The sequence below is a fragment of the Vespa crabro genome, chromosome 21 (assembly GCF_910589235.1).
Source record: "Vespa crabro chromosome 21, iyVesCrab1.2, whole genome shotgun sequence".
Taxonomy (NCBI): domain Eukaryota; kingdom Metazoa; phylum Arthropoda; class Insecta; order Hymenoptera; family Vespidae; genus Vespa; species Vespa crabro.
In genome coordinates, this window is record NC_060975.1 from 4,447,825 (window position 1) to 4,475,191 (window position 27,367).

Consider the following 27,367-nt stretch of genomic DNA (forward strand, 5'->3'; position numbering starts at 1 on the left):
TATATGTACCATATGATGTATTTATATACCCACTGAAAGATACCTTTCAATGATATCAAAAGTACAATAACAATTTTTCCGTTAGATGGCCAGTCTATCGCTGACGACGAAGTGCATGGTAGAATTAATGTTCGAAGGGAATGCCTTCGTGTATTATTTAACTGTTTGTTATAATATTTGAAAAATACAACATTGTTTAATAATAACATATAATTTTTGTAAAGTGTGCGTAATTCTTTATTAAAAGTTATAAAGCTTTATTAGAACTAAAAGTAACGAATCATCGTAAGATATTTTCTACTCACATTCTGAACATAAACCATAACCTCAAAAATGAGTGTGTGTTAAATATAATTGAAATAAGTATTCTATTTCGTAATCTTTTAAATAGGAATATTTAATTTATGATGGAAAAGACCAAGGATTTTTTTCTTTCTGTAACAACGCGTGTTTTTAGTAACTGGACAGCATTGAGAGTACGCTATTGCTTGTATATTTTCATATCTAAACACAAAACTAATACTTATTGAAAATTTTATTTTAGCTGGCTGTCGAACATGGTATGGGATCCAGAGATAAAGCCGATCTATTTTGTCACTATATTACCGACTTTATATATATCAACGGTTTGTTGAAATTTATATTCTACTAAGAAATATAAAATGTGTTTTTGTATATACAAATACCATAGATTGATATTGGTTTTTAGAAGGATTGTGCAGCAGTGAAATTGCGTGCGAACTAGAAGACTTCATGGATGAACAATTTAATACAGAACTTCAAGATTTAAGTTGTAAACAAGTAGCAGAAGAGTTATATAAATTTTATCGTTATTGTGTTGAGGGTAATGAAGCACAGGCTGTGATTGAGTTTGAAAAATTGCCGCCATTACAACCATGGATTGTATCATGTTTACCAAAGAAAATTAATAAGGAATCTATTGCATTTGAAAATAATAGTGGTTCTGAAAGTGATGAAATAGAAGAAAGTATGGAAACTGAAGATACAGAATGGACACAAGTAAAGCCAAGGCGGAAAAAATAATTTCCAATGATTCAAGACACTTGCATGATGCAAATCTTTATTACAAAAGAAAAGAAAAAGATTTATTGTAGTATACTTTTATTATTTTTCTTGCATCAAAGTTTCTTATAGTCAATTTCTTATTTATTCAGTCTTTGCAATAATTGGATCACTTAATTTTCACGCCCGCCTCCTGCATCTGTAAAGAAAATTAAGTACAATTTAATGTAATGGTATCGAATATAGAAACTTAATATTTTACTATTTCTGTTGATTAATACCTTCTGCTTTGTTTGGTAAATGAACAGTGTAATACCCATTATTTTCTTTTATATCGCATTCCTTTGGAATATTATATGATGTTTTTGTTTCGTTAGGTCCCAATAAACTTAAAATAATGGGTAAAAATAACAATCCATGAAATAATCCGAATGCTACCACAGCAGTAAATAACTAAAATAATAAAAATTTTATAATTTTTTTAAATACATATATTATACATGTATTTTATCTAATGTATGTAAATATTGAATCGTACTTTGAAGAAGGCACTGAAAAGATATGCTTTACTAGAAGCTAGTAAAATAAACGCAAGAAAAGTACTAAAGCCTCCATTAAAAACAGGTGGCCCAATAATCTTCAATGTTGTAATAGCCCGTTCTGCAATTGAAACATATTTGCAGTATTCATAAAAAATACTCTTAGTAAGTTGTTATATATGACGTGTATCACATATACCATCTTTAGAACCCTTTCTTCTTATAAATTCTAATCCAACATGTGAAGCATAATCTACTGCTAATCCAATACAGAGAAGAACAAGAATACTAGATGAAATTTCAACGATCAAGCCTAAAAAGTGCATAGAACCTAAAAGATCAATTAGTGTAAATATTACACAACTAATGACCCAAAATGACGCTATTAAATTTCTCAATAGAAGTATTGTTACTAATCCAATAGATACTATTGCTAAACTCAAGTTTCTGACTAATTCTTCTCCAATTATCTGTAAAATAATAATGTTATTAAAATTGAAAGTTTCTCATATGAAAGATCATATTTCACTCGCCTTGTTAGCTGTCCATGATATGTACTCCGGAGAATATATCACTACATGAGAATGATCCTGAGATAAATTAGTAACTTTTACTAATTCACTCATAGATTGCATTGCTTTTATTTGATCTAACGTTCTATTAACAAGTACATGCTGTATTGGAATTCTGGAGGTCTGAAACATCGAAAGTTTGTAATAAAATATATGTTAATTTTTATGAAAAATAAAAATATTTATATACCGTTATGTTGTAATCACCAATGGGTAATTTATCAAATATAATATCTTTTATATATGCTTGACCTTCCGTAGTTAACAATAGATATTCCATAAGGAAACCATAGTATTCATCTTTACTCTCAATATCATGTCCTATGGGGAAAATGATAAAGAAATACATTTTACAAAACGTTTTACTAAAAAAATACTTTTCCACAATTTATATCTTTAGTACCTTTATTGGTATTATTTAACCACTTATCATATGCCACAAACCATGGATCCAAAGAAAGATTGTTAATAAAAGAATTGTTTTTTAAAGCATCGACCAATTGAAGTAAAGAATCATGATCTTCATAATAGTCTACGTCAGTCATATAAACGGCACCGTGTTTACCATATGCGGGAAAATGTTCCTTTAACTTTTCGTTAAAGCGTATCGGATAAGAGTCTTGATTTAAGTACAAGAGTGGGTCGAAGTCTTGCTTCAACTGAAATATACCCCAAATGTTGACGCATACGAGACACACTGTGATAGCTATCACAGCGACTTTAACATATGTTTTCATTAGGAACGGTCCGATATAATTCTCGAAAATAATTTGTTGCAAATTTTTTTTGCTGCAGTCATTCGGTTTCCATTCGGATCTGGGCCTACAACAACAGCCATCCCTTTTACCTTCAAGTCGTCTCTCATCATATACCAAGCAACTAACAAAAAAGGTCAATTCGAATATGTATAGAAATAATATTCCCATAGTCGCAAACATGCAAAATGATTTGAGAAATGGCATCATTGTCGTCATGCCAATTCCAAAAGCAACTAGATTCGTGAAAGATGTCACGGTAATGGACATGCCTATTAACAAAAGAACGTAAATTTATATCGCATTAAGACGAAAAAAAAACGATCTTTAGAAGTATTATCACCATTGACATACCTGCGTGTTGAACAACTTTGGCAATACGCAGAGGAATCTCTAAAGCTTTGTCGCTCTCAGTTTGCATCTGAAGACTATGCATTATAACAAACATGTCGTCAACACCAATACCAAGTAAAAGAAACGGTAATACACGATGTAACGGGCCGTAAAAATATCCTAAGTAATAGCATACTCCGTAAGAGGATATCAACGCTTGACCAACAACGGAAACACCCATAAGGGAAAGGTACAATCTTTGTTCGATTACATTGCATCTACCGATCATGGATAGTACATAAATAGTAATCAATGATAATCCACAACATAGTATCGGCATATTGTTTATCATCACTTCATGTAAGACATCTTGAAAGCTCCTTGAGGAAACCGCATAAATCTCCATTCCCGAAGGTAGACTATGATTTCCATGGAGAACACGCTCAATAAATTGCAATTCCCATTCGGAAGAATGTGGATTTGATTTTTTCAGCATCCAATTCAGTATTGTTGCTTTTGCAGACTTCACGTTATTCATTTCGTCATATTCGATATCCGATAACAACGGTACGATATTATGCAGTATGTGGTTTCTAGACCTGAGCACATAACGATATATTTTTCTTTTCTCTTTTTAAACGCGCTAAATTCTATATTAGAGCCAAGGAAAATGTCAATGTCAATAAAAATGGAATATAAATATCTTTATCAATAATTCGTTCGCGCATTTATAAATAACTTTAATGAAGAATTCAACACAGAAAAATAATTAAAAAAAAATAGTTCATGTGAACATATATTTCAATCGTCTTTGTTATTCAGTTGTAGCATGTGTTCCTAGTCTTTCAAACTGATATTCTTCAAATCGGAAAGAATGAATGATTCTTTATGATGAAAGATAAATAATTGGTATCATAATAAGATGGCTACATAAAGAATATGTCTACATTAACGTTATTACTATTTTTGTGAGCTGAATTCATAATTTCTTGATTTTATGATCAGATTTCATGAAACAGCTTATATTCTTTAATCGTCACGCGTTTAATTCGTCAACATTTTTCGGCTCTCGTATGGAATTGGCCCAACAGTGTTATTAAGTATCTTCACGAATTCCTTCCAATTTATATTGATATAAGTATGTATGCAAAATAGCACATTAACTCACTTATCTCTTATTGCCTTCGTGACATCTTTTAATATTTTTTCTTTCGTTAACGCTGATATATCCTCTCCTTGCCAGAGTTTTAAAAGGGATTGATATATACATCCATCCTTCAACATGGTGTTGTTCAAATTCTGCATAATCTCGTCGGAAAACTCGAAACTTAGTGTATCTTCAAGCAGCGAATTTTCATCTTCCTCGAACCACGTTAAAAAACTATAATGAAGATCGTGATGTTTCGTGTTAAATCAATGATCGATCAATCGATATCTAAACACGCAAACACTCACCTAGCGCATACATCCTTCCATGTATAATTGTTCACCACTATATTTTTCACTGCATTCTCGATTTCACTGATCTACGATTGTAAAGTGTACATGTCATATGTATAATTAGTATGCCATCATGGAAGAAATATTATAGATCTTCTTTATATACCGATTGCAACACTTCCGGTTCCAAAATGTTCGGTGCAGTAATTATGATACTTTCGTATCTGAGATCATCCCTAAAATGTTTTTGGACCCAAATTGCATCTGCTCGTACTTCTGAATTCATTGGCACACAAAGTTCTAAATCGTCGACTTCTTCTTTCCAGAATATCATTCCAGGACAACATATGCAATTGATGATGAAGGACACGAGTAGCCAAATCCATGGTTTTTTTCCTATACTGAGGCCAATTCTGAAAGAAAAATTGTTTGAACAAATGATCTCTCGTATTATTTCGCAAATTAACCTTTTCTTTTTGAAATGAATAAAAGTTAAATCGTAAGCACACACTAACATCGAAGTGTCGATGTAGCGAGTAGCGAAAGATTATGTGTACGTGTGTGCTTTAAGAATACGACGATTCATAGAACGACAAATTATCTTTAATTCGGTTAATTAAAATATGCTTGGACAATGAACTACGCTCTTTAAATTTAACGATCTATTCCTTATATCAATATAATTATAAGTTATGCATTAAAACACCGATCTCTCGGAAAAATTTATTCCTTCGTTGTCGAAGTCTTGTCAAATAATTCAAATTCGTCGCAATTTACTCGTTAAAGCCTTCGTACATCTACGTATCGTTACATTCAATCTCTTAGATTTAAACTCTTTAGACAGAATTATGTTTCGAAAAAATGTTCACCGATTTTATTGCTGATTATTTATTATTTATCGTATTAATGAGCGATTATAATAAATGTACCATATTATGATTCAATAACAATATAACATATACAGAAGTTGATACGTGTTCTCCGAAAATTATTCGCGAAGAAAAACTTTCTCTATGTTAAATTCAGTAAAAAGCAACTTTATGGCTTGAGACAGGAATAATATCTAAAACAAATACTAATATTGTTATAACATAAGATTGCGTCAATTTCATGATAAATAAGGACATATATCATGCACGAAATCTATTTTGTTTTGACAAATTAAGGAAGAATTTAACAATCGATTAATCCAGGAATTTTTTCAACTCACCGATAAAATATTTGATCGGAGTTTAATTGGAAATTAAGAATCGATTCTTTCAAGCGTTTCCATATTACATTTACGGTCGAACTCTTTGAATCATTTTCCATAATGGCGTCCGATCGTTGGGGCTCGGTCACTCTTCGTGTCCAAATGTTGACTGAAGAACAACGTAAGTTCTAACGTGGCATACGAGCACGATGGCATGCATGTGACGAACGATGGAAGTAATCTACTACAATTATATAACTCGCGTTGGTCTCTCTTCTTCTTCTCTTTCTCTCGTTTCATTCCTATGGACGTTACTCTACCCCGAAGGGCATCGAGTAAGTAGGTGTAACGAGATATGTACGAGATTTGTTAAAGAGATCCATTTGTTTGCTTCCTTTTGTCTTTTATGCTTTTATTATACACACTCGATATATTTTGTTTTTTTGATCAAAAGTTTGATATAAAAATATGATATAGTTCTCAGACAATGTAGTTACCAATTTCTTCTTTTCTCCTTTCTTTTTTACTAAAATTTCTAATATCTAATATTTTTTAATATCTTTTATTATTTAAATTGTGTAACATTGATAATAAAAAATTGATTGATTAAGAACCAACTTAATGTTGGTACAGTATTCTTATAAGTTTATTATAGACTATCGTTATTGTGTTATTGTGTGAACATGTTAATAGAAGTAAATTATAAATCAACGACAACCGTATAAAATATGTCAGGATTTAGATGGAACATCATCATACCTATATATATATATATATATATACATACATACATACAAACATATATATTAATCTATATAAGATAATACTTACTACTATGACTTAATACTACTTTTTCTATAGGCAATCTAATTAACTCAAAAATTAATATACCTATATATAACGTGTATAAAAAATCTATTAGCATCGACATTATAATGTTATGTATTGCTTATGAGCAATGAGATCGAAGATCAATCACTGTAAATCCTATTCGCATTTGCCCTCATTTATATCGTTTATGGAGGTTAAGCAAATCACTAAGTCCGTATCTTCCATCGATGGAAGATCAAAAGTAAGTGAATTCAATACAACCGCGAGAGTGGAAGTAGGTCCCTCGCGGTAAGTAACCGTTATTCAGTTTCTGCATTGTCAACAAACTATTTTCGTACATTTATCGGCAGATTACTGATCTCTCCTCCTTGGAAAATATCTTTACATTTACCTTTCTAGTTTTTAACCGTTACACTACTCATAATAAACTCATTTTCTTTAAATCATTTATGTTAATCCGAAAATTGCCGTTAAATTGGAATTGCCAACTAGTACAGAATTTTTTAAATCATTTTTTCAATCGTTTCTTACATTTTTAATACAATCCTTAATTTGTCAATGATATTTACTGAGTAAAAGACATCCGAGTAATGATGTATTTTATGAATGACAGCAATTTATGTAGAATTGTGAACTTGACTAACGTAATGTTAAGCGCAGATCGTGCAACAGGTGATGTAAAAGTAAAGAGGGGCGTGTGGCAAGCAAAGTAGGGGGTCCTCGAAGTGAATGCCTTTCTCATAATGCGTGGACCTTCTTAGTCTTCCTGGTCTCTTTCCAACCGATGGACGGATACCTCACGCGTACTACATTACTCACGATTGAAATAGCGAAAGGTGTGAAGATCAAGTCAAGAAATATTAGGATAATAGCTTAAACGGTGCTGATTTACGGACTAGTCACGCTTCGTTGATCCATCGAGAGAAGACAGTCGCGTGACGCTACTCGAGCAATGTAAGTAAACGGGGTTCGTTGAACGTTTGTGTTAAATACCGTCTATCTTCCCGAACAATTAAAAAAACTATTTTGTTCGAATTAAAACAAAAATGATTTTTATGGCGAAAAGAGGACACGAAAATCGTGAAAATTTTTGTACAAAATTATAAATTTTTTCAAATTTCGGTCGAACATTGAATTCATAATGAATTAACGGTTTTAGAAAGCCATCAGATATATAGCAACGAATACGTCATAATAAATCTCTGGAGAGATTCACTCCGTAAAATAAAAATTCGGTATTTATTATTGATTGTTTATCACGGTCGCATTTATAAATAAATGGAACATATAGGTTTTGGAAATATTTTTAAAACATCTTTTTTATTTCTTGTTTATTTAATCACGTTGTTATTATTCTTTTTCTTTTCAACCTCGTATAAATAAATTTGAATTCAAATAGGTAAATAAAGGCAAAAAGAAAAGAAAAAACAAAATCCATAATTGTATCCAGTTCTAGTGTTTCAAAAAATACCTGAAATTGATGTAATCTTGAAACAAAGTCCGACGATGAAAACTACGATGACGACATTTGAATCGACCATAGTTTCGTTTTTTATATGGTAGCATACTTTCTATTGAGCAAATCACAATCTCGTGAGTGACCTTGAAGTTGGTTCAGTCATACAAGACTGAACTTCCTCTCTTAATATTGGGACGACTCTCCTTCCTATAACACTCTCTCTTAATATTGGGACAACTTTCCTTCCCATTTCGATCATTCTAGTCATCAACATCGGTTGTTCGAACATTCTATTGTTCCGTGATGAAATAGAAGGCTAATATTAAATAAAACATTTATCTTTTTTTTTTGAAGCATAACATCTAATAATCTTTTAATGTATCATATAATAATTAATTAATGTATCATATAATAATTAAATCTAACGAATTATCTAGTTAATTAAAATTATTTGAAAGATATTCCAATTAACAGTTATACGATCTGAAAGAATAAATGTTATACATATATTAATATATATAATATAATGTATAATATAATATATGTATACTATTTATATATATTATAATATATGTATAATATAATACATGATATACATATGTTAATTTAAGATGTTAACAGTCTTTTATCTCGAAGAAGATAAACATATTTGTAGCTTCATTCACAAAAGAAATTTACAAAAGTTTGCATTGCAAAAAATAGACTGAATGATCTTGACTTGTAGATGCGTAGGTACGTCCACTTTGTCATTAATATGAATTAAGTAAAGCAGTCTCTTTCGCTATAACTAAGAAATAATTTCTGCGTGAATCCATGTTAAAAACTAATTTAAGTTAAATATTCGATTTATAAAACATGTAAATGAGAATACTATAACATACGAATGTTTCTGTCTTAAAATTCTTTTCATGACACAAGATATATCCGCAAATGCTTTATTGTTCCTCGATTATTCAGTATGAAATGGTGTAAGTGGCACAGTACAACAGAACAACACGAAGTTACGTACGATTGAGCTCCATTCTAATTAACTCACGTAAAAGCTATTGAGAACCTTCAATGAAGACGGTTTTCCTTTCTATATATATATATATATATATATATATATATATATATATATATATATATATATATATATACCATAATTATTAATTATCATATAAAGTATCGCAAAGCAAAATATAACGTCAAGAAATGAGGATCATATAAATGTTAACGTTTGCATTTTGTTTTTAGAATCATGAAAGAGATAATTATTTTCGTTATCCTCGGAATTGGAATTGCTCAGACGCAGCTCAACTATGAGGGAAATCCGTTAACAGAAAATACGGAGTACACGGCCGAGGAGTCGCAAATTTCATCAAAGATCGTTAAATCATCAACGAATGGAACGCAAAAGTTGTATCCGATCTTTCATGAGAGCAAGAATGTTGCTTTAAAAGATACGATGCTCAAAGAAGACGGGTCCGATCGACAAATTTTGGAAAATAACTTCAATCACGCTGGAATATCCGCGTCAATTAATGTTGCATCAGCTCGAGAACTTTCAGATAATGTTTACAGCAAAGTGCAGAAACCTCAGATACTTGAAACCATAACGAACACAGTCAAGACACCTGCGGAAATAGCATTGAATACATTTCTAAATTCCAAGACACCTGAGGAGTCTCAATTGTCCTTGGATTTTTTTCTGCAAAATAGTCAATCCCAAAATAATCAATGGCCAACGTCAAATATTATTGTTCCTCAAAATCAACAACAGCAGATGCAAATTGTATCGCAAAATGATCAACCAACACAACAACAATTGGTACGAACCATACCGAAAGTAATAAAACAAATTTCACCGTATCAACAAATAAATCAACAACAACAACAATTGGTGGTAGCTCCTGTGCAGAAACAAGTGCTTTTACAGCCTCAACATGTGTTACAAATGCCTGGACAAGCTTATGGTTATGCAGCACAATATACAACCAATTCTCAAATATTGCAACCTTCTCAGAATGCTCAAATGAGTCCAGTGATACCAAATCAAACAATATTGAAACAATCACCTTTTTCTTCGGATCCTTTTGAAGAAATTCAAGCAAGGAGCGATGTTGTTACTCCCATGATGTGGCGTCAACGTAACAGATGGATTCGAGGTCAACCATATCCCTTTCCTCAGCCTAAAATCGGTGGTGTCTTATCAAAAAGTCCTGTCGTAGGTAAGATAAATCTAAAACTTTGATAAAAAAAACGGTAGTAAGAAAATAAATCAGATTATTCCATCTAAAAATGATTATGTTTCGGAATATTTTTTGTCCTTCTTCATTTTTTAACACTTCGTAGTACAATTCATTCTAATATTTATAATACAAATATCAATATATTCATTCTAATAGTACCGATATATGTTAATTAAAGGTGAGTTAATTTTTTATATTGCAATATCATAAATTAATCAACAATTTATTATCATATCTGAGTTTTCGTTATGCCCATTCGCTGTTAAGTATATTATTAGTCATAAAACTAATAAAATATATTATACATAAATAAAGTTTCGTTACCGTCATATTGGCCAATAAAACACGTAGTAATATAAATTGCTTTTTTTTTGAAGATAAAGCTAATTAAAATATATTAAATCGATCAATCATCGACATACTAAAAGGGTAAAAAAAAATTTCAAAACGTAGTCGTTTCGTATAAAATAATCGAAAATTTCAGCGATTTCATTCTTTCTTCCATAGCACCGTTCCCACGTAAAGGTCCGGTTGAATTAATTTACACGAAACCACCTGGATATCATCGTTTTCCACATCATGGGCTTTCCTACGAAGATTCTAAAGTTTGGTTCCCTGATGCGAATGGTCCACCTCCATCCAGCGACGTATATTACTCCCAATTATACGCTCAATCTTACGATCCCCATTACTACAATTATATTACTAAGACTGGCAAGATTAAGCCCCATCTTTATGGCAAATTGGGCAAGTACCCTGAACACGAAGACGGAGGAATTTGGGCGGAGCTCTATCGAGGTTTCACGAAACATGGTTTAAAAAATATCATGACACCAGGATTCCTCTTGGGTATGACACTGCCAATGATCACTGTGATGCTTATGGCACTTGTACAAAAGCGATCATTTGGGCGATACGATTCGAGAAATCTTCAGGATGTAGATAATCTTCAAGAATACCTTGAACGTCTACAACGAGCCATGGAATGCTATGAAAGAAAGAGAAGGAAAACTGAAGAAGTTACAACAGATGAGTGTTGAAACGCTACTACTCGAGTAAATAGCCGTTCATTGACCGAGACCCAGTGACAGTCCGTTTCATAAATTTTTTCCTCTTCCTTTTCTTCTTTTCATACTGCCCAAAATCAACATTCGATCTATTTTCATTTCGTGTCGGGATATTACATAAAACAATTTATGTTTTACTATATACGAACTCGTATCAGGGATAATTATAAGTTGATAGAGTAGTATTTCAGTATAAGTCGATGAAACAATCAAATTGAAAAATTACGATGCAATATTTGATTTTTCTTTGGAAAAAATCTTATTCTACATCTATGTGATAAATATGGACAATGTATATATGTACTTTAATGTATTTAATTACTAATAAAATGTATTTAATTACTTATAATCAGATTTGCTTAGCAGTTTATAGAATAGAATAATTTTTGGAGAATAAATTTTTATTAGATTTTGATAAGACGGTGCTTCAATTAATCCTATCTTTAACTTTCTTATCTTTTTCGATTAATCTTGCTTTTCTTTTGATCTTACGAGCTATCGCCCAATTTACGCTACTACTAATACTCGGCCTGATGTAATTGACCTTGTTCTTACAGTCGGACCAATCTTGAATACTTTCACGAATGTATATGCACGATTAAAATTGTAACGCTGCAATATTTCAAAGAACTTTTCTTGAAAAGTAAAATAAAAATTAAAAACGATAGTAGATCAAATTTATATAAACTATCGGATGATAAGCTATTTTAATAGATTTTTTTTCTTCAACAGGCAAATCCACAAATGATCTTAACTAAATATATCCAATGTAATCGATCTATCTATTAATCGAACTATCTATCAACTCTTGTTTCATAATCTATGCTATTTATATACATATACATACATATGTGTATATGTAAATAAATCAAACTGTTTCATGGTATAAAAATTTAGAGTAATATTCAAAATCTATTTAAGATAAATATTATATATAAATATAGGTTAAATACTATATCTACCAAGACAAGTTTATGTCCGATTAATAATTTCAAGAAAGTAATCACATATTCTTCCACATAAAAATAAATTTATCGAGATCATCGTTATAGATAACGCGGTACTTGCATATGCGTCAGTAGTTATAATTTAATTTCATCCTCATATACAAGTGGTACCAGCTTGAATAATCTCTCCGCATATCTACCATAATAGAATTATTTAATCGAACAATTGACGGCTCGACTTTACAGGTCATGAGATCCAGGCATCGTATATTGTGCCAGACAAACCAGAATGATTATTAATTTCGACCTATTCTTTATTTGAGCACCGTAAAGAAAATAATATATCGATAATGATAATAAGATAATAATAAAAGCTGAATGAATAACTATTAATCGATAATTGTCTTCATCCTGAAAAATTAAATGTTATTCTTACATACGTAATAAATAGAAGAAAAATCTTTTATATACCACTATTCGCGAAGATTTTCATAAATACTATCCGATATTGTATAATTGTATAGTATAGCTTTAACATCTAAAACATCTAAATAAATAATAGATTTTTTATTTTCTTGAACGATTATTTATATTGTCTGAAAATTAAAATATATATATGCAAGTATAATATATCTTGACCAGTTATATGAATTGTTACTGTTATTAATTTTATATATGTGATTTATATTAAAGGATATAAAATAAATATAATAATAAAATATTTTTATATACATAAAATTCTTTCACTAATTAATCAAGTAAACAATTACATATATTATATATATATATATATATATATATATATATATATATTATATATTTTATATTACATATATACGTATAATTATATATAGGGTATCCCAAATTTAAGCGATCAAACTTCACCAGTGTATTTTATAAATACTATAGAAATAAGAACAAAATATTATATAAACATTGATGAATTATAAATTAAAATTTTCTAAAAAATGTTAATCATCAGTTTTACATGGTTTCAATTGAATTTTTATGCAAAGGAATAAAAAATCTTGAATTATATCAGTAAAACACAATAGCCTAAATACACGTGAAATTTGTATAGGAGTTAAATTTTTTCCGTTTTCTTTCATTCATATTTACACATGTGAAATATTGTTACATGAATCTAAAAACATTCGACAAAAAAGTATCTCTTTTATATCTTTGTACAAGAGTGAAATTTTTTCTGTTTTTGTTCCTTGTTCTAGAAAATGATAACTAAAAGTATTTGAAATGTTATTTAAATGTAAGAAAATATATGCTTTTCGACACGCTTTAATATTAAGATAAAGGACTAAAATTTGAACGTGATTTATTTTCTTATTTATTTCGAGATGAATTAAAGGTATTCATTAAATGCAAAATAATGACTAATCTAATACACACACGCACACACACACACATATACATATAATTTGTATAATAATTGAGTTGACTAGATTATGATACTAATTAATTGCAAGGTATGAATCTATTTTTCAATTACGTAAACCATATATACATACATCTCCTTTATCTTATAGATATGTATGTTTTATTTTTGTAATATAACAGATTATTTCGAAAATTTCTTCTTTTTCTGAAAATTTCTTATATTATGTATCTATCAGAGAAAAAGTTATATTTTTGTAGTGCAACTTTTTTAATTGCGTTCGAAGTGATTTTTTAACATCGAGACGAAAAAGGAAATGTCACGAGAAATATAACTATTTAAAGAGAAGGTATAGAAAGAAAGAGAGAAAGAGAAAGAGAGAGAAAGAAATCATAGTTCATGCAAAGACAACAGAAAGGAGCATTAGAAGAAAGGTGAGAAAAATAAATATGTAGCAAGTGGTTTGCCGACTTTTCTCTTATTTATTATTTAAAGTGAAATTTTTCAGTAATTATTTTCAAAGTATCATCATATTTTAATTTATTCTAGCAAATATTTGTGTACCATTACTTTTAATGTAAGTATCAGTAGTGTATCAATACTATTTTAATTTAAACAATTAATTCTGTATCTTTGAATAGGTCATACATATAATATTTTATAAATAAAAAAAGAAAAGAAATAACTAGACAGAGAGAGAGAAAGAGAGAGAGAAAGAAAGACCAAAGGGTTATCTAGCGGCGTATTGTATATCACGGTATAGACAATATCATTCTCTTTGTTTGGCAAAGGACTTTAGGATGCTAAATTTACTTGCTATTCGCTGGTTAAAGCAATCAGAAATTCATTAATTTAATATATTCGTAAAAATTTAAAACAATTTTTCTATTGTATTATTGAAAAGTATATTGTAGTTTCTAAAATTTCTTTAGCCGCGATAACCTGTTTGCTAGAGCGGGACAAAAAAGTTTCCGGACCAAGAAATGGATAGTGGAGAGAAGGAGAAACATTCCTACTCTTTCTATTTCACACGTTACATGCTTCTGCAGTAGGTATTATCCATATACATAGTAAAAATTTCAATTCATTTAAAAAAATCGATACTCTTAAAAAATCGAAATCGACGAAACGATTTTGTAATAATCAATCTAAAAATCGTAAATATATATAATTTTTTATGATTTTTAGATTGATTTTTTGATTTCAATTTTTAAAATATATTTCTTATGGAGGTATGTGTGTGTGTGTGTGCGCGCGCGCGCGCTCGCGTGCGTGTTTGTATATTTTGTCTTCTTAATCCAAAGTCATAGATATGTAATTTTATAAATTTTAAACTCTATTCTCTTAAATTTTATAAATATTAAACTCTATAATTCTAAAAAAGCTTAGAGTATTATCATTATTGCATTATTACATGTAGATTCAATTACTTTGAATATAGTTACAAACACTGAAAAATATTCATATTAAATTTTTGCAAACTAGAAATTTGCACATCTGTAAGTTTAAGATAAGGATGATGTTATACATACACACACATATACGTATGATTAAATGATCAAAGCCGTAAAATTTTTTAAAATTTTATAATTGTAATAAAAAAATATTTATTTCATATCATATAAATAAATAATTTTTGTTTTGAGATAAAGAAATATTTAATTATTTACTTTAATTCCAATTGCCATTACAATAAGTTTAAAAATAATAAATGCTGTGTGTTAAATAAATTATTAGAAAGAACGTATACTTCAGCTATTGATTATTGTCTAAAAATTATCAGATTATTTAATTGATCTTTCTGTTAATGGCAAATTAATTTTCTAACAAAAAGACCATCAAATAGCATCATTTCTTCAACATACAATCAAGTAGTTACGGTAACAAAATTTAAATTAAAGAAAGAAAAATCGATTCTCGATTCTTAGGATAAAAAATGGAATAGTAAAGATTCGATTTAAAAAAGCGATCTTATAACCACAAGAATCGAATCGAACGTCCCTGAAAGTTATCACACACAAAATTCCATAAAGACGTAAGACATAAATGTAAGAAAACCCAATCGAGTATTGAACTCATCGTAATTTTCACTTTAGTCCATAAAACTTAAAACGTAAAATCAAAAAATTCTGTAAGGATGAAATTTTTACGATTTACGTCTTCTAGACAAGCAATCACAAGTCATGAGAGCTAAGCGCTTTACTTTGAAATTTAATATCAAAGTAATTTAGAAAGCTAAGAGAGCTAGAAAGCTAATGAGTATTATATGTTAATGAGTGTTATATGTTAAGATATATTATATTTTATTTAATATTAAGATATATTATATGTTATATAATATATATATAATATATATATATTATATATATAGATATATTATATGTTCACGGTATTTGTTTTAGAAATATCAGTAAATATAATGTAATATGTTCAATAACTTTGAAAATAAACTTTAATTAAGAAAAAAAACCTTAATTTAATATAATACATTTTGCGGCATGAAATACTTTTGTTAATATTTAGAAAGTGTGTGTGGCTACCCTGGCATGTAGCATAGGCTGATTACTTTTAATTAAACATATTGACAAGTGTTCGTTGAAAATTATGAAATTTTCTGAATTTTACTATAATGTAAATTTTAATATAACAAAACAAAGAGCAACCAATGTATTAGTGTCTTTCGAGAACGATAAAGGTTAATAAATCATCGAAAAAACTTCCAAAAAGTAAATTGAAAAGAAAAAAACATTGGAAGCATGCGTTGAGCAATATAACCTTCCAGTTATATCAAATATTTGTGGATCAAGTACATATAATCTAGTTGTATTATTCACTAGCATGGATGATTCACAAGATTCGGAGGTATAAGTAAGGATTTATTTACTGGCTTGGATCAACCAAATAAATATAATTTTTTTATAAAGATGGGTAAATTGTGCTATCTGTCTAATAGAAAAGCATCAAAAACTGAAAATATTTCATTACACAGGTAAAAGAGTTCATATGAAATATTTATATTATTTTATAAATTTCTTATAATAAATAACCGAAAATAATGTATAATCAATTTTGGTTTTCCACAAGATTTGACTTATATCAAATGTGGTTAAATGTTCATGAATTTATCTTAAACGATGATGTATCATCTATTTATATCTATTCTATCCATTTTATTGAAATGGATATTAATAGATATAATACTTTTGGAAAAAATTAATCTGTAATTAAACCTGGAATAGTTCCTTCAATGTTTATAGCAAATTATTTTATTATAAAAGAAGAAGTTGATGATTTGTCATCAAAAAAACTTGCAAATGTGATTATAAATGATAATTTTGGTGGATATGAATATATTTTGTTGAATAATGAAAATAAAGTTGAAGGTAAATCTAAAAGTATTTAACTTTTAGAATTAGTTCTAAAAGAACGTTTTGGTATGTTTTCGTTTTTGAATGCAATTTATAATTTTATTTATATGCTAATCTTATGTATGTCTATAAAAATTATATATTCCAATTTTATATTTAACCATTTAAACATAACATCTTGCGCAAAGCAATTTTTTCTGTCTCATTTCATTAGTAACCTTTTTACTTATAAGAATTAACAATATAGTCTTTTTATATAAATAGCTATTTGTAATTATTATATATTAAGCAATTATATATATATATAATTATATATATATATATATATTTATATATATATATATATATAATATTATAATTATATAATTATTATAATATTAATTAAATATTAAATATTAATTATAATTATAAAATTATAATTATATAATTATATATATATATATATGTATATATATATACATATATATACATATGTGCATGCTAACTTGATATAGTAAATAAATAAAAGCTGATATATAACAAAATTTTACAAATTTCACAATGTTGAAATTTTCTGCAGAGAAAATCCAAGAGTATAGAGTACAAAAGAATGCGATGGAAACTAAACATTCTTCAAAAAATTAAAAGTAGCAGCAAAAAGATTTTGAAAGCTGCTATCATTCAACAAAATGATTCAACAACATATAAATCTCCAACTAGTATTTTATTGAGTTGAGATGTGTGTGTAGTAAATTGTAAATTATTATTTTAACCCGACAAAATTTGGAATTGTTTAGAATTATCAAGATTTATATATAATAATTAGAGCGTTCATTAAGTCGACATGTGTGAACATAATTCGTTTCTATCTTATAGTCATGAACATTGTCATAGTAATGCTCATAAAGAGTTTATTTTCATAAACTCCTGTGGCTTTCATAGAGAATAAAGGTAGAGGAAGAAAGGTATAATAAATAGAAGTACAATTTACTAAAATACATTCTAATTTGTTCCATAAAAGTCACAGGTTCTATTGAGAGAAATTTTTATAAATCGAAAGATCTAGTTTAAAAAAAAAAAAAAAACATTTTTTATTGAATCGTAATGTTCTATGCATTCGTTAACTTTTCACATGTATTCGCTAATGAGATATTTCATTAAAATTCATGGTTCATTATTATGCACATTGGACTTCTTAAAGAAACTTTTTATGTGTACTAATCATAATAGCAAGATAAAAAAAAAACGAATTATTAATTTTAACACATATTATTGATTCTACTAAAATAATTTTAATTTTTTTAAACATAATTTAACATTATATATGAATTTATATATTCTGTTATGTAAGTATAATGTACGATTTATATTTGATATAACTTGCTATTTTTATAATAAATCTAGGAACTATAAAACAAATATATACGCATGTGATGATGTGTTTATGATAAATTATAAAATAAGAAAAAACAAATTTACTTCTTTTTCTCTCAATTTTTCTAATAGCAACAACAATACAGTTATATGCAACAATGTATAACAGTTTTTCAATCGTTTGATAATGATGTAACGTATATTAAAATCTGTATTTCATAGAAATTATGAATACTAGAATGCCCATTATTTTACAATAATGTTAAAAACAACATAAAAGCTGTTCAGTAAGACTAGATTGGTTTAATGCATGATGCTATTTTAGCAATATATACTACAGTTTATATGATTGTGAAGTCCAACTTCTTCTTTTTACCTATTAATGATGCACTACATATAGCTACATAACTTGCATAATTTCATATCGATAAAGCTTGTACTTAATGATACCTGAATTAATTTTATACATAATTATAACAACTCTGATTATTGAAAGATTGATGAGCATTTGGCATATAATGAGCGTAAATTAAATCTATAATTAAAAAACTGCAATTCAGTAACTGTAACTTAATTGAGTGTGCGCAAAACATTTTTGTACAGATCATATATTCTTAGACTTATATGTTAGTCATGAAGTGCTTTCTTACTATACTTATGAATTATATAAATCAATAGAATTTGCAATTCTTTATCTAGGAAATATAGTGGTTCTAATGTTTATTTATTTAGTACCTTTGTATATACTTTATGAAGTGGAATTATAGATCTTGTGATATAATGAATACCTTAAATATATTTGATGATAATTTCACTCAATTAAAATAGTCATTATCTTTTTTCTTTTTGCATGATTAGAATAAAAAGGGTACAATAGTTAAAAAATATTAAAATATACTTAAGAAATCATAGTAAATATTGAGTTTATGTACCCTTAGCCTTTTTCCCTTATCAAATTTATATTGCTTTGGAACATTGCCTTTGAAAAAGGCTTATATTAGCTTTTGTATCAATTTAATATCACCAAATCTTTCATTGGAAGATTAGAGATAATGGAACAAATTACTTCAATCAAATTTTTCCTCTTTAAATACAAGATCAATTGCATCACCAACGTGATCAACAATGAAAGCTGGTTTACATAAGCCATCCTCTACAGGTAAAAAATCTCTAGGACTATGTTCGGTTATAAATTGTGAATTTCGTTGATGTACACCAGTTTCAACTAAAATGCTGATACATGCTTTTGCACTAGGTCCTTTCATGTTTTTCCCTAACAATTTTTCTAAGCTACGAGATTTAGTACCTTCACCAGCTTCATAATGAGATAAATACTTATCATAAAGATTTGCACCAAAAATATCTGTATTAATGTTATCTCTGAAATAGAATTTAAATATGAATAATTTGTTAATATATTGCATCATAAATATAAAATAATTTATAAATCTTACCCAATGGCATAAATAGTATCAACATTATGTTCTATTCCAATGGTTTTAGCATGTTCTATCAACATATGGCTTGCGTGATAATATGTAATTTCATTAGGTTTTCCAACTAGAGCAGTATACAATAAATCTTTTCCTGTTACTTTTTTGTACAATTGTTCGAGACACAATAGAAAGGCACCATGGCCATACCTAGGAATTGGTGCTTCTGATACCCATAATAAATCCATATTACATGCCAAAACTGGAATGTGTGGATATGGAATATCACTGGGCAATTTACTTGGCATTCCATTGGTCATTAAAAGATCCACTATTAATTGCAATGGAGTTTCCCAAGATATCGGTTCACTGAATAATAGGATACCTTCTATTCTTGGAAAATTTGGATCTACTGGTCCGCACTGTGGATTTCTCTTTAACATATTGACATAATCCAAACTTGGAAAGTTTTTCACGAGTTCTTCGATTGTCATAGTTTTTTTGAAACCCAACTCTTTGGCTATTTCTCTGACTGGACCTTGTCCTGATATAAGAACTTGCTTATCATGAAGGTCATGAAGCATTTGCAATGGAGAATGAGCTAAGATAACTTGTGATTCTGATATTTCAAATCCAATCCATTTGGATAAATCAGCTGCTTTTTGACTACGTAAAGCATTTCCACTGTTTGTAACAAAGACAGTAGGAACACGAAATTTGCCATCCTCTCCTCTAAGTTTTTTAAAGGATTCTACAACTGGTGGTAAAACATTTTTACCACGCACTATAACTCCATCAATGTCAAATAATAAACCAAATTTTGGTTTAGAGCTTAAGTTCTGAAAATAAAATAAATAGATAAATTTTACATAAGTTAAGATTATTTACTCAGATTGTATTGTATTTATATCATACTTTATGTTAGAATAAGACTTTGAAATACATTTCAATGCCAATAGGCAATTATAAAAATATACTTACCTTGTTGGTAGAGACATTAGGTAAGTATATTTTTATACCAAATGGCGAAATACATACAGTGTGAGTATATATATATATACGCACACACATATACGGTATGGTTAAAGTCCAAATACCCATGCACATTTTTACAAATAGAAAAAATAATAAATTTTAAAACCTTAAAGAACTAAATAGGTCATTATGTCAGTAATTCTACTTGTATTTTATCATCTTTACTTTATTATACATTTTATTATGTTACAATATTGTTACAAAACAATGCTGTATATACTAAAATACAATAATAGAGAAACAAAAGTAGACAATTAAAAAGATAAAAGACATTTAAATATAAAATAGAAAAGAAATATAACATAATGATACATAAATAAAGATAAGAAGCAAACAAATATTACAGAATAATACAAATAAAATTACTCGAAATGATTGAAGTTGATTTCAAATAACAATATGATTCTTGTTATCATTGATTGGATATATTGTTGGGAAATGCCAAAAAATTAAAAATAAAAACAAGCGAATTCAAGGGTAGGGCAGGAGACGAAACAAATTGAATGATGACAACGTAAACTTACTCTGACTCCGAAAGCTCTCGCGATACCCGATCGTAATAATATTTTCATTTTTACTAATTCAACCACAATAATTAAGAAATAAAAAACGAGGGCTTATGAGTATCTAAAAAGTTATCTTTTGTTTATAAGTTTATCTCTCAATCACTATGTTGCGCAGGTGTATTATTCATAGTGCCAAAACTTTGAGGTTATAGCCGATCTAGAAAATCAACCAAACTCACACTACGTTGTGATCATAGTTTTCGTGAGTACCGTAAGAGTGTGTTTTCTCAATATATATACAGGAAGCATATTCGAGTATAGTACAGATTGTATGCAATATTTTTAAAAAGTTCAAAAGAAAACATATTCTATTCAGGAAATATTACAGAAAATAAACATAGTAATGCAAATTAAATTTGAAAATATGTATGATATAGAAAATAAATCAATTCAGTAATAATAATATAAAAATATTGAAGCTCATATCAAATTCTATTATATCTAATAAACATCTTATAAAGAAATAAGATTGATTTTTCCACAATTATGGAATCTCTTTTTTAAAAGTTTTGTGAGTTGTTTTACTCGTACATATTCATATGTTACGTAAAGTTAAATAAGAAACAAAGTTTGTTATTATGAAATATATATGTATATACATGACAATAGATTTAGGAAAATGAAAATAATTGATATCTTAATAACGGCTGCATGAATTTTCTTTTGCAACCCTATGTTATTCTTTATTTATATTTGTAAATTTTAAAAATCGGGATCAATAATAATTACATTGATTTTTATGGTCCTTATGAGAAAATAAAATACAAATGCCCCTCATATTCATATCTTGCAACTTTAATTTAAAGGTTTTATTTTTGCCATATGTTTTTATCATTTTGAATTTCATCGTCTATATTATAATCGAAAAATATATAATTTCTAAAATACTTAATATATATAATATATTTTCTATTTGCTAAAATACAAATAATATATATGGTAGGATTGATAAGTGTATTTGGTTTTCTTGCAAGGATTGAGGTTACTATTTCCGACTTTAAAGAAAAGTAAAAAGTATATTTTTTATAGATAAATATATATTGTTATATATTTAAATATATATTATTTTCACATATCTATAAATATATATTGTATATATTATTATATATATGTTATATATTTATTTTTTAATTTTAGACGATAATACATAGATGTCACTCTGATATGCTATAAAAGCATATGTTATGTGCTGCTTCCGTTATAAACACATTCTTTTTTTTGTTGTGGAAAGTGATAAGCATGTGTTTGTGTCGCACACTAGTGAAAAGTAATAATGATTCTATTTTGATTAATAAGTACTGTCATTGATTTTGGAAATAGTAGAATGTGATAGAATGAGATGAATAGAACAAGGTTGGTAAAGTAATATAAAACGAAAGAAAATATGTTTAAAATATGCACAGTATTAATGCCATCAAAATAAATTTTTGATTTAATTTGTAAAAGTATTAATGAAGTAATATTACAAGTATGTATAAGAAACAAATTAAATTGTCACAAAGATTTAAATTTCCTTCTGATGAAAGAATAAATAAATCATTTATTTTGCACTTCTAGTAAAGAAGTATTATATTATTCAATTCTTCTTTTTACGATACGTTAATTTATCCAAAGTTTTCTATTTTATTCTGTCTTATTTTATTTTTATTCAAAATAAATTTCATACATCCATGTCAACTGAAAATTTCTTTAGTTAATGAGTTAATCAAAATACATTTAAGAATTATTTATCTTTAGTGAACCCTTTATGTAGATAGCCAATTAATCTATACGTTTATGAATACTTTACTTTTTACAGAAAGGCAAAAGAACAACTTATTAATTGATTAACATAATTTACAAATCTAAAATCTCAGCTTGAAATGTATCGTCATTTGTAATATATAACATTTTTTTGAAAAAATATATTATATTTATATTAATTCCAGATTGAACTGCATTGATTAATCCAATCCATTTTTTATTCATTTATACTGTACATATCTTCTATATTGTGTCTGCAAAAATCATTAATTAGGAAGTTATATAAATAGATTATTATATAAATAAATTGTTTATATAGATAGATTTATTAAAATTAGGTAAGTGTAGAGTTACAAGATGATCGTAATTTTTCCTTGAGACTGACCTTTGTAATTGTTAACCGAAGACATTCTTTTTCTACTTAGTTTCACTCATCACTCGTTCGAGATTTTTGCAAGATGTTCCAGAATGTTAAAATTATATGGTTACTCAGTGACATGTGTCGTTAAAGTCACTTTTAAAGTGCTAATTATCAGAAATGCTGTGCTTTGTATATAACACGATACTGTTATATTTGATAGCTTTTCATAGTCCATTCAATAATAATAATTGATTAATTTTGTGGCATGACGTTTATATACATATATACACACACACACAATATATATATATATATAATATCTCGGATTGTTTATGGGAGGTGATAAACGAAAATATGTTTCTTTGTGAACAAAGTGATAAATCTTTATTTGTTAGTTAATGCTTAGTTTCTAATTAATCTTACCTATGAACAAAGAAACGACAATTTACATTTATTATTCACAATGTTAAATTTTATTTAATATATATTATAAATTTTCTTATAGCTCTCGTGTTACTTTTCTCTTCTACGTTATATTTCATACTGTCCGTTTCTCTTCCAAATCTTAACAGCTCGGTTTGTAGGTCACACAAGGACAATGGAAGGGCGGGCTATGAGACGCGCGGCAAATCTATCTGAAGAAAGTATACTTTCTTTACATATATATATATATATATATATATGAATATATATATATATATATATATATATATATATATATATATATATATATTCACTTATATAGTACTTTATTACATTATTACTAAAAAATTGATATTATTCGAAATACATAATGGAAAATAAAACATAATTAAGTAATTTATTTATAAGCACAATATGGTTTATGTATTATTATTATCATTATTTATACATTTTACATTATATTAATAAGATAACACATTATATAAAACATATGTCGAGTTTTAAAGCAATTAAATTATCTATATTTATATATCTATAATGTATAATGTATTATTATACGTTATCTTCAACCGGTAGACATAATAGTTCTAGTACAACCACTCGAAAAATTTAAGAAGACTTATTTTTTTGCAAAATATTATTTTTATAATATTATTATTATTATTAATATTATTAATATTATTATTATTAAATATTATTATTAAGTTTTTGATATAATATTCATGAATATTATCGTTTATATCATATTTGAAGTTTATCTCATTTATCTCATTGAATATAATTTGACAGTTTATGGATCAACATCAAAGATTTATATATATTGTTGAAACTTTTCATAATGTTATGAGACAAAAACGTAATACTATTTATCGTAATAGTATAATATTAAATATTAATTTGATTTTATTTTATAAATTATATAAATTTAATTATTATTTAAAATTAAATATAAAATTATAATTGGCTATTTAATGCCAGTACTGACAGTCCATTGCTTATATTACATGCAAATATATTTATATTGATAAAATATTTTCGTTTATATTGTTATTTATATCTTTTCTTTTTTTATAATTTATGTTATGCTTAATGTATTAGATTTTCTTTTTTCTTTTGGGACTGTATTTCTTTATTTTAGTTGAACCATTTAGAATAAGGAATTTGCAATTAATTTATTTTACAAAATTTGTCAAAGTGCCTTTGATAAGAAAATATATAATTTTTACATAATGAAGTTTTATATTTTTTGACCATGTTCTTAGATTATCTTAGAGGAAACTATAAAAGAATAGAAAAAGTTAAGAATAACTTTAATACTGGTCTGCGCTTTATTTTAAACTTATATAATTATTACATTTCTTAAGATCGTTGTCTTATGTATACGATAATTAATATATATAATAGCATTTAAATACATAACATTATGCAATATTTTTAATTTGTAGATTATCAGTCAAAGAATTGTTGCGTTTGTTTACATGATACCATTACTTACAAGTACGATATTATTAACATACAAGAAGGTAAACATAATGTAATTTCTTATGCTTCTATTTTTTATTATTTAAATGTTATAGTTATAATTTATTAATTATTTATTAAGAATATATTTGTGTGTGCGTACGCGCACGTGTGTGTACATATAGAATATTTTATAAAAAGAGAAAAAACGAGATTCTTTTAGATAATCTCTATGAAGAAATATATAAGTATTAAAAGTATTCGTAATTCTAATACTATATTATAGTAAATCTAATTAACTGTTACTATTTTGTTTTGTATATATTTAATATTTTATGAATTATAATGATGATATTATAGCTTCTAATTCTACCCTTTAAAATGTATGTACAACAACTTAATATTCTCATTTTTCTAATATATGTAAAAAAAATTAATTACAATTAAAAATATATATCAACTGATATGTACATCTTGATTTCCATTATTATTATTATCCATAGCAGAAAATGTTTCAAATAAAAATTGAATGACTCTGATGGTATTAGTTTTTTTTGTAGCTGGATGCATAAAGGTCATGTGAAGGTCAACTTTGTTTTTGAAAATAGGATTATATATTTTTTAATATATTAGTTGATGCAGTTCAACATTTTTTATAAAAAAGTATTAAATATTAAAAAATAAGTATATATGTCGAAAAATCCTTAGTTTAAGAAATATTTTAATTTAAATATTGCTAAAAAACTGCCGCTTTTTTATTACTATTCTTTCTATATTTTAGTAATTACTGAACATTTGTATACAGAGTTTCTTAGCAATATTGAAATTAAAATATCTCCTAAGCTAATGATTTTTCAGCATAAATAAATTAATATCTTTTTATAGAGAATACCGAGATAGATCGACTAATGCATTAAAAATTGTATGATCTGTGCTATGTCTTACGATCGTAACAAGTATTCCTCGAAGGGAATTGGAGATTTTTCGAAATTAAACTTGTAATTTGCTATAGAAAGATAAATACTTTTATTTATACGTATGAATATTGATAATGAGATGTATAAGTTTGGTAAGTTAATTCATTCTACTCGGGATTACTACTTATTCATTATTGAAGGGTACACAAATGGAAGTAGTGGAACCTGTAATCTTACGGAATTTTCGTAATTTTTTATATTTATAACACGTGAAGATCTTCACACGGACTTTAATTTGTCGCAACAGTAACATGGACTTCTCGGGCATTTTCGAAAAATTGATTTAGAAAAAAGCCAAGTAATATAATGTATAATAGTATATAAGGAGTAAGTCTTAATGTTAATTAATGTTATCTTTCTTAAATAACTACTAGAACAATAAAAAAATAGGGAAAAATCGCTTTTCTTATATGTAAAATTTGACAAATAAAAGTTAAATAATTTTTAAATATTTTTGAAATACTTGAAGTTGCATATTTGCAAATCTTTTTGAAACATGCGTAGAATATGATGAAACTTTGTCACTATATTATTACATTTATTTCGTGTATCGATTATTTTTTTTGCAAAGATTAATTGACACCTGCGTGTAATTGAAAGAAAATTAACTTCATTTACACTAAAATAATCAGTTTTTCTTGAAAATATCATTTCAGTAATTACGGTCAAAGGTTAATTAGTACTTTATTAAAAAATTATAACATGCCACAGGCACTACGTAACTTAAAAAATTTGTTTCACCGAAATAAAATATATTTGACTTTCATTTATTTTATTATTAATTAAACACTAATTTTAAACTCCGGTTCTATCATCTGTTCTAAACATTTGTTCTAATTTTTCTATTGTAGTTTTAATCTGATAACTA

At 27.2% G+C, this 27,367-nt stretch overlaps 4 protein-coding genes and 2 long non-coding RNA genes across 10 annotated transcripts; 4 read left to right on the forward strand and 2 right to left on the reverse strand.

The window, feature by feature from the left end:
* Positions 1–92: 92 nt before the first annotated feature.
* Positions 93–1,284, forward strand: LOC124431453. Of its 4 annotated transcripts, none has more exons than XM_046979391.1 (4): positions 101–225; positions 392–476; positions 545–626; positions 710–1,284. In XM_046979391.1, the coding sequence occupies exons 2-4, from the start codon at positions 405–407 to the stop codon at positions 1,042–1,044; spliced, it is 489 nt and encodes a 162-aa protein (XP_046835347.1). In that variant the 5' UTR covers positions 101–225; positions 392–404; the 3' UTR covers positions 1,045–1,284. The 4 variants fall into 4 exon arrangements, with proteins under 4 accessions (XP_046835348.1, XP_046835347.1, XP_046835345.1 ...); XM_046979390.1 differs by having other exon boundaries at positions 107–285; XM_046979392.1 differs by lacking the exon at positions 392–476 and having other exon boundaries at positions 93–225.
* LOC124431451 (patched domain-containing protein 3-like) lies at positions 1,045–6,086 on the reverse strand. Its single transcript, XM_046979388.1, has 12 exons — positions 5,873–6,086; positions 4,829–5,075; positions 4,678–4,748; positions 4,391–4,603; positions 3,244–3,821; positions 2,538–3,161; positions 2,325–2,455; positions 2,096–2,257; positions 1,762–2,032; positions 1,562–1,683; positions 1,305–1,476; positions 1,045–1,222 (listed from the first exon to the last, which is right to left on the reverse strand). Exons 1-12 carry the CDS (start codon positions 5,971–5,973, stop codon positions 1,197–1,199), a joined length of 2,718 nt encoding a protein of 905 aa, XP_046835344.1. The 5' UTR covers positions 5,974–6,086; the 3' UTR covers positions 1,045–1,196.
* An 817-nt stretch (positions 6,087–6,903) lies between these two features.
* On the forward strand, positions 6,904–11,857 carry LOC124431478. Of its 2 annotated transcripts, none has more exons than XM_046979444.1 (4): positions 6,904–6,973; positions 7,346–7,639; positions 9,381–10,354; positions 10,883–11,857. In XM_046979444.1, exons 3-4 carry the CDS (start codon positions 9,385–9,387, stop codon positions 11,413–11,415), a joined length of 1,503 nt encoding a protein of 500 aa, XP_046835400.1. In that variant the 5' UTR covers positions 6,904–6,973; positions 7,346–7,639; positions 9,381–9,384; the 3' UTR covers positions 11,416–11,857. The 2 variants fall into 2 exon arrangements, with proteins under 2 accessions (XP_046835400.1, XP_046835401.1); XM_046979445.1 differs by having other exon boundaries at positions 6,905–6,926.
* A 3,610-nt stretch (positions 11,858–15,467) lies between these two features.
* On the forward strand, positions 15,468–19,063 carry LOC124431445. Its single transcript, XR_006944009.1, has 2 exons — positions 15,468–17,162; positions 17,707–19,063. It is a non-coding gene; the product is annotated as an uncharacterized LOC124431445 (long non-coding RNA).
* Positions 18,601–21,717, reverse strand: LOC124431444 (haloacid dehalogenase-like hydrolase domain-containing 5). Its single transcript, XM_046979379.1, has 3 exons — positions 21,493–21,717; positions 19,955–20,772; positions 18,601–19,880 (listed from the first exon to the last, which is right to left on the reverse strand). Exons 1-3 carry the CDS (start codon positions 21,538–21,540, stop codon positions 19,568–19,570), a joined length of 1,179 nt encoding a protein of 392 aa, XP_046835335.1. The 5' UTR covers positions 21,541–21,717; the 3' UTR covers positions 18,601–19,567.
* Positions 21,614–24,228, forward strand: LOC124431446. Its single transcript, XR_006944010.1, has 3 exons — positions 21,614–21,736; positions 22,672–22,887; positions 23,463–24,228. It is a non-coding gene; the product is annotated as an uncharacterized LOC124431446 (long non-coding RNA).
* The last annotated feature ends 3,139 nt before the right edge of the window (positions 24,229–27,367 follow it).

Excerpts from the sequence above, each read along its gene's own strand:
- LOC124431453 (XM_046979391.1), top strand. The coding sequence starts at position 405 with ATGATGGAAAAGACCAAGGATTTTTTTCTTTCTGTAACAACGCGTGTT. Across the intron at positions 477-544 it reads GTAACTGGACAGCATTGAGA|CTGGCTGTCGAACATGGTAT; the intron begins GTACGCTATTGC and ends ATTTTATTTTAG. Across the intron at positions 627-709 it reads CGACTTTATATATATCAACG|AAGGATTGTGCAGCAGTGAA; the intron begins GTTTGTTGAAAT and ends ATTGGTTTTTAG.
- LOC124431451 (XM_046979388.1), bottom strand. The coding sequence starts at position 5,973 with ATGGAAAATGATTCAAAGAGTTCGACCGTAAATGTAATATGGAAACGC. Across the intron at positions 4,604-4,677 it reads TGGAAGGATGTATGCGCTAG|TTTTTTAACGTGGTTCGAGG; the intron begins GTGAGTGTTTGC and ends TCTTCATTATAG. Across the intron at positions 2,033-2,095 it reads TATCATGGACAGCTAACAAG|ATAATTGGAGAAGAATTAGT; the intron begins GCGAGTGAAATA and ends ATTATTTTACAG.
- LOC124431478 (XM_046979444.1), top strand. The coding sequence starts at position 9,385 with ATGAAAGAGATAATTATTTTCGTTATCCTCGGAATTGGAATTGCTCAG. Across the intron at positions 10,355-10,882 it reads ATCAAAAAGTCCTGTCGTAG|CACCGTTCCCACGTAAAGGT; the intron begins GTAAGATAAATC and ends TTTCTTCCATAG.
- LOC124431444 (XM_046979379.1), bottom strand. The coding sequence starts at position 21,540 with ATGAAAATATTATTACGATCGGGTATCGCGAGAGCTTTCGGAGTCAGA. Across the intron at positions 20,773-21,492 it reads CGAGAGCTTTCGGAGTCAGA|AACTTAAGCTCTAAACCAAA; the intron begins GTAAGTTTACGT and ends TTTTATTTTCAG. Across the intron at positions 19,881-19,954 it reads GATACTATTTATGCCATTGG|AGATAACATTAATACAGATA; the intron begins GTAAGATTTATA and ends ATTCTATTTCAG.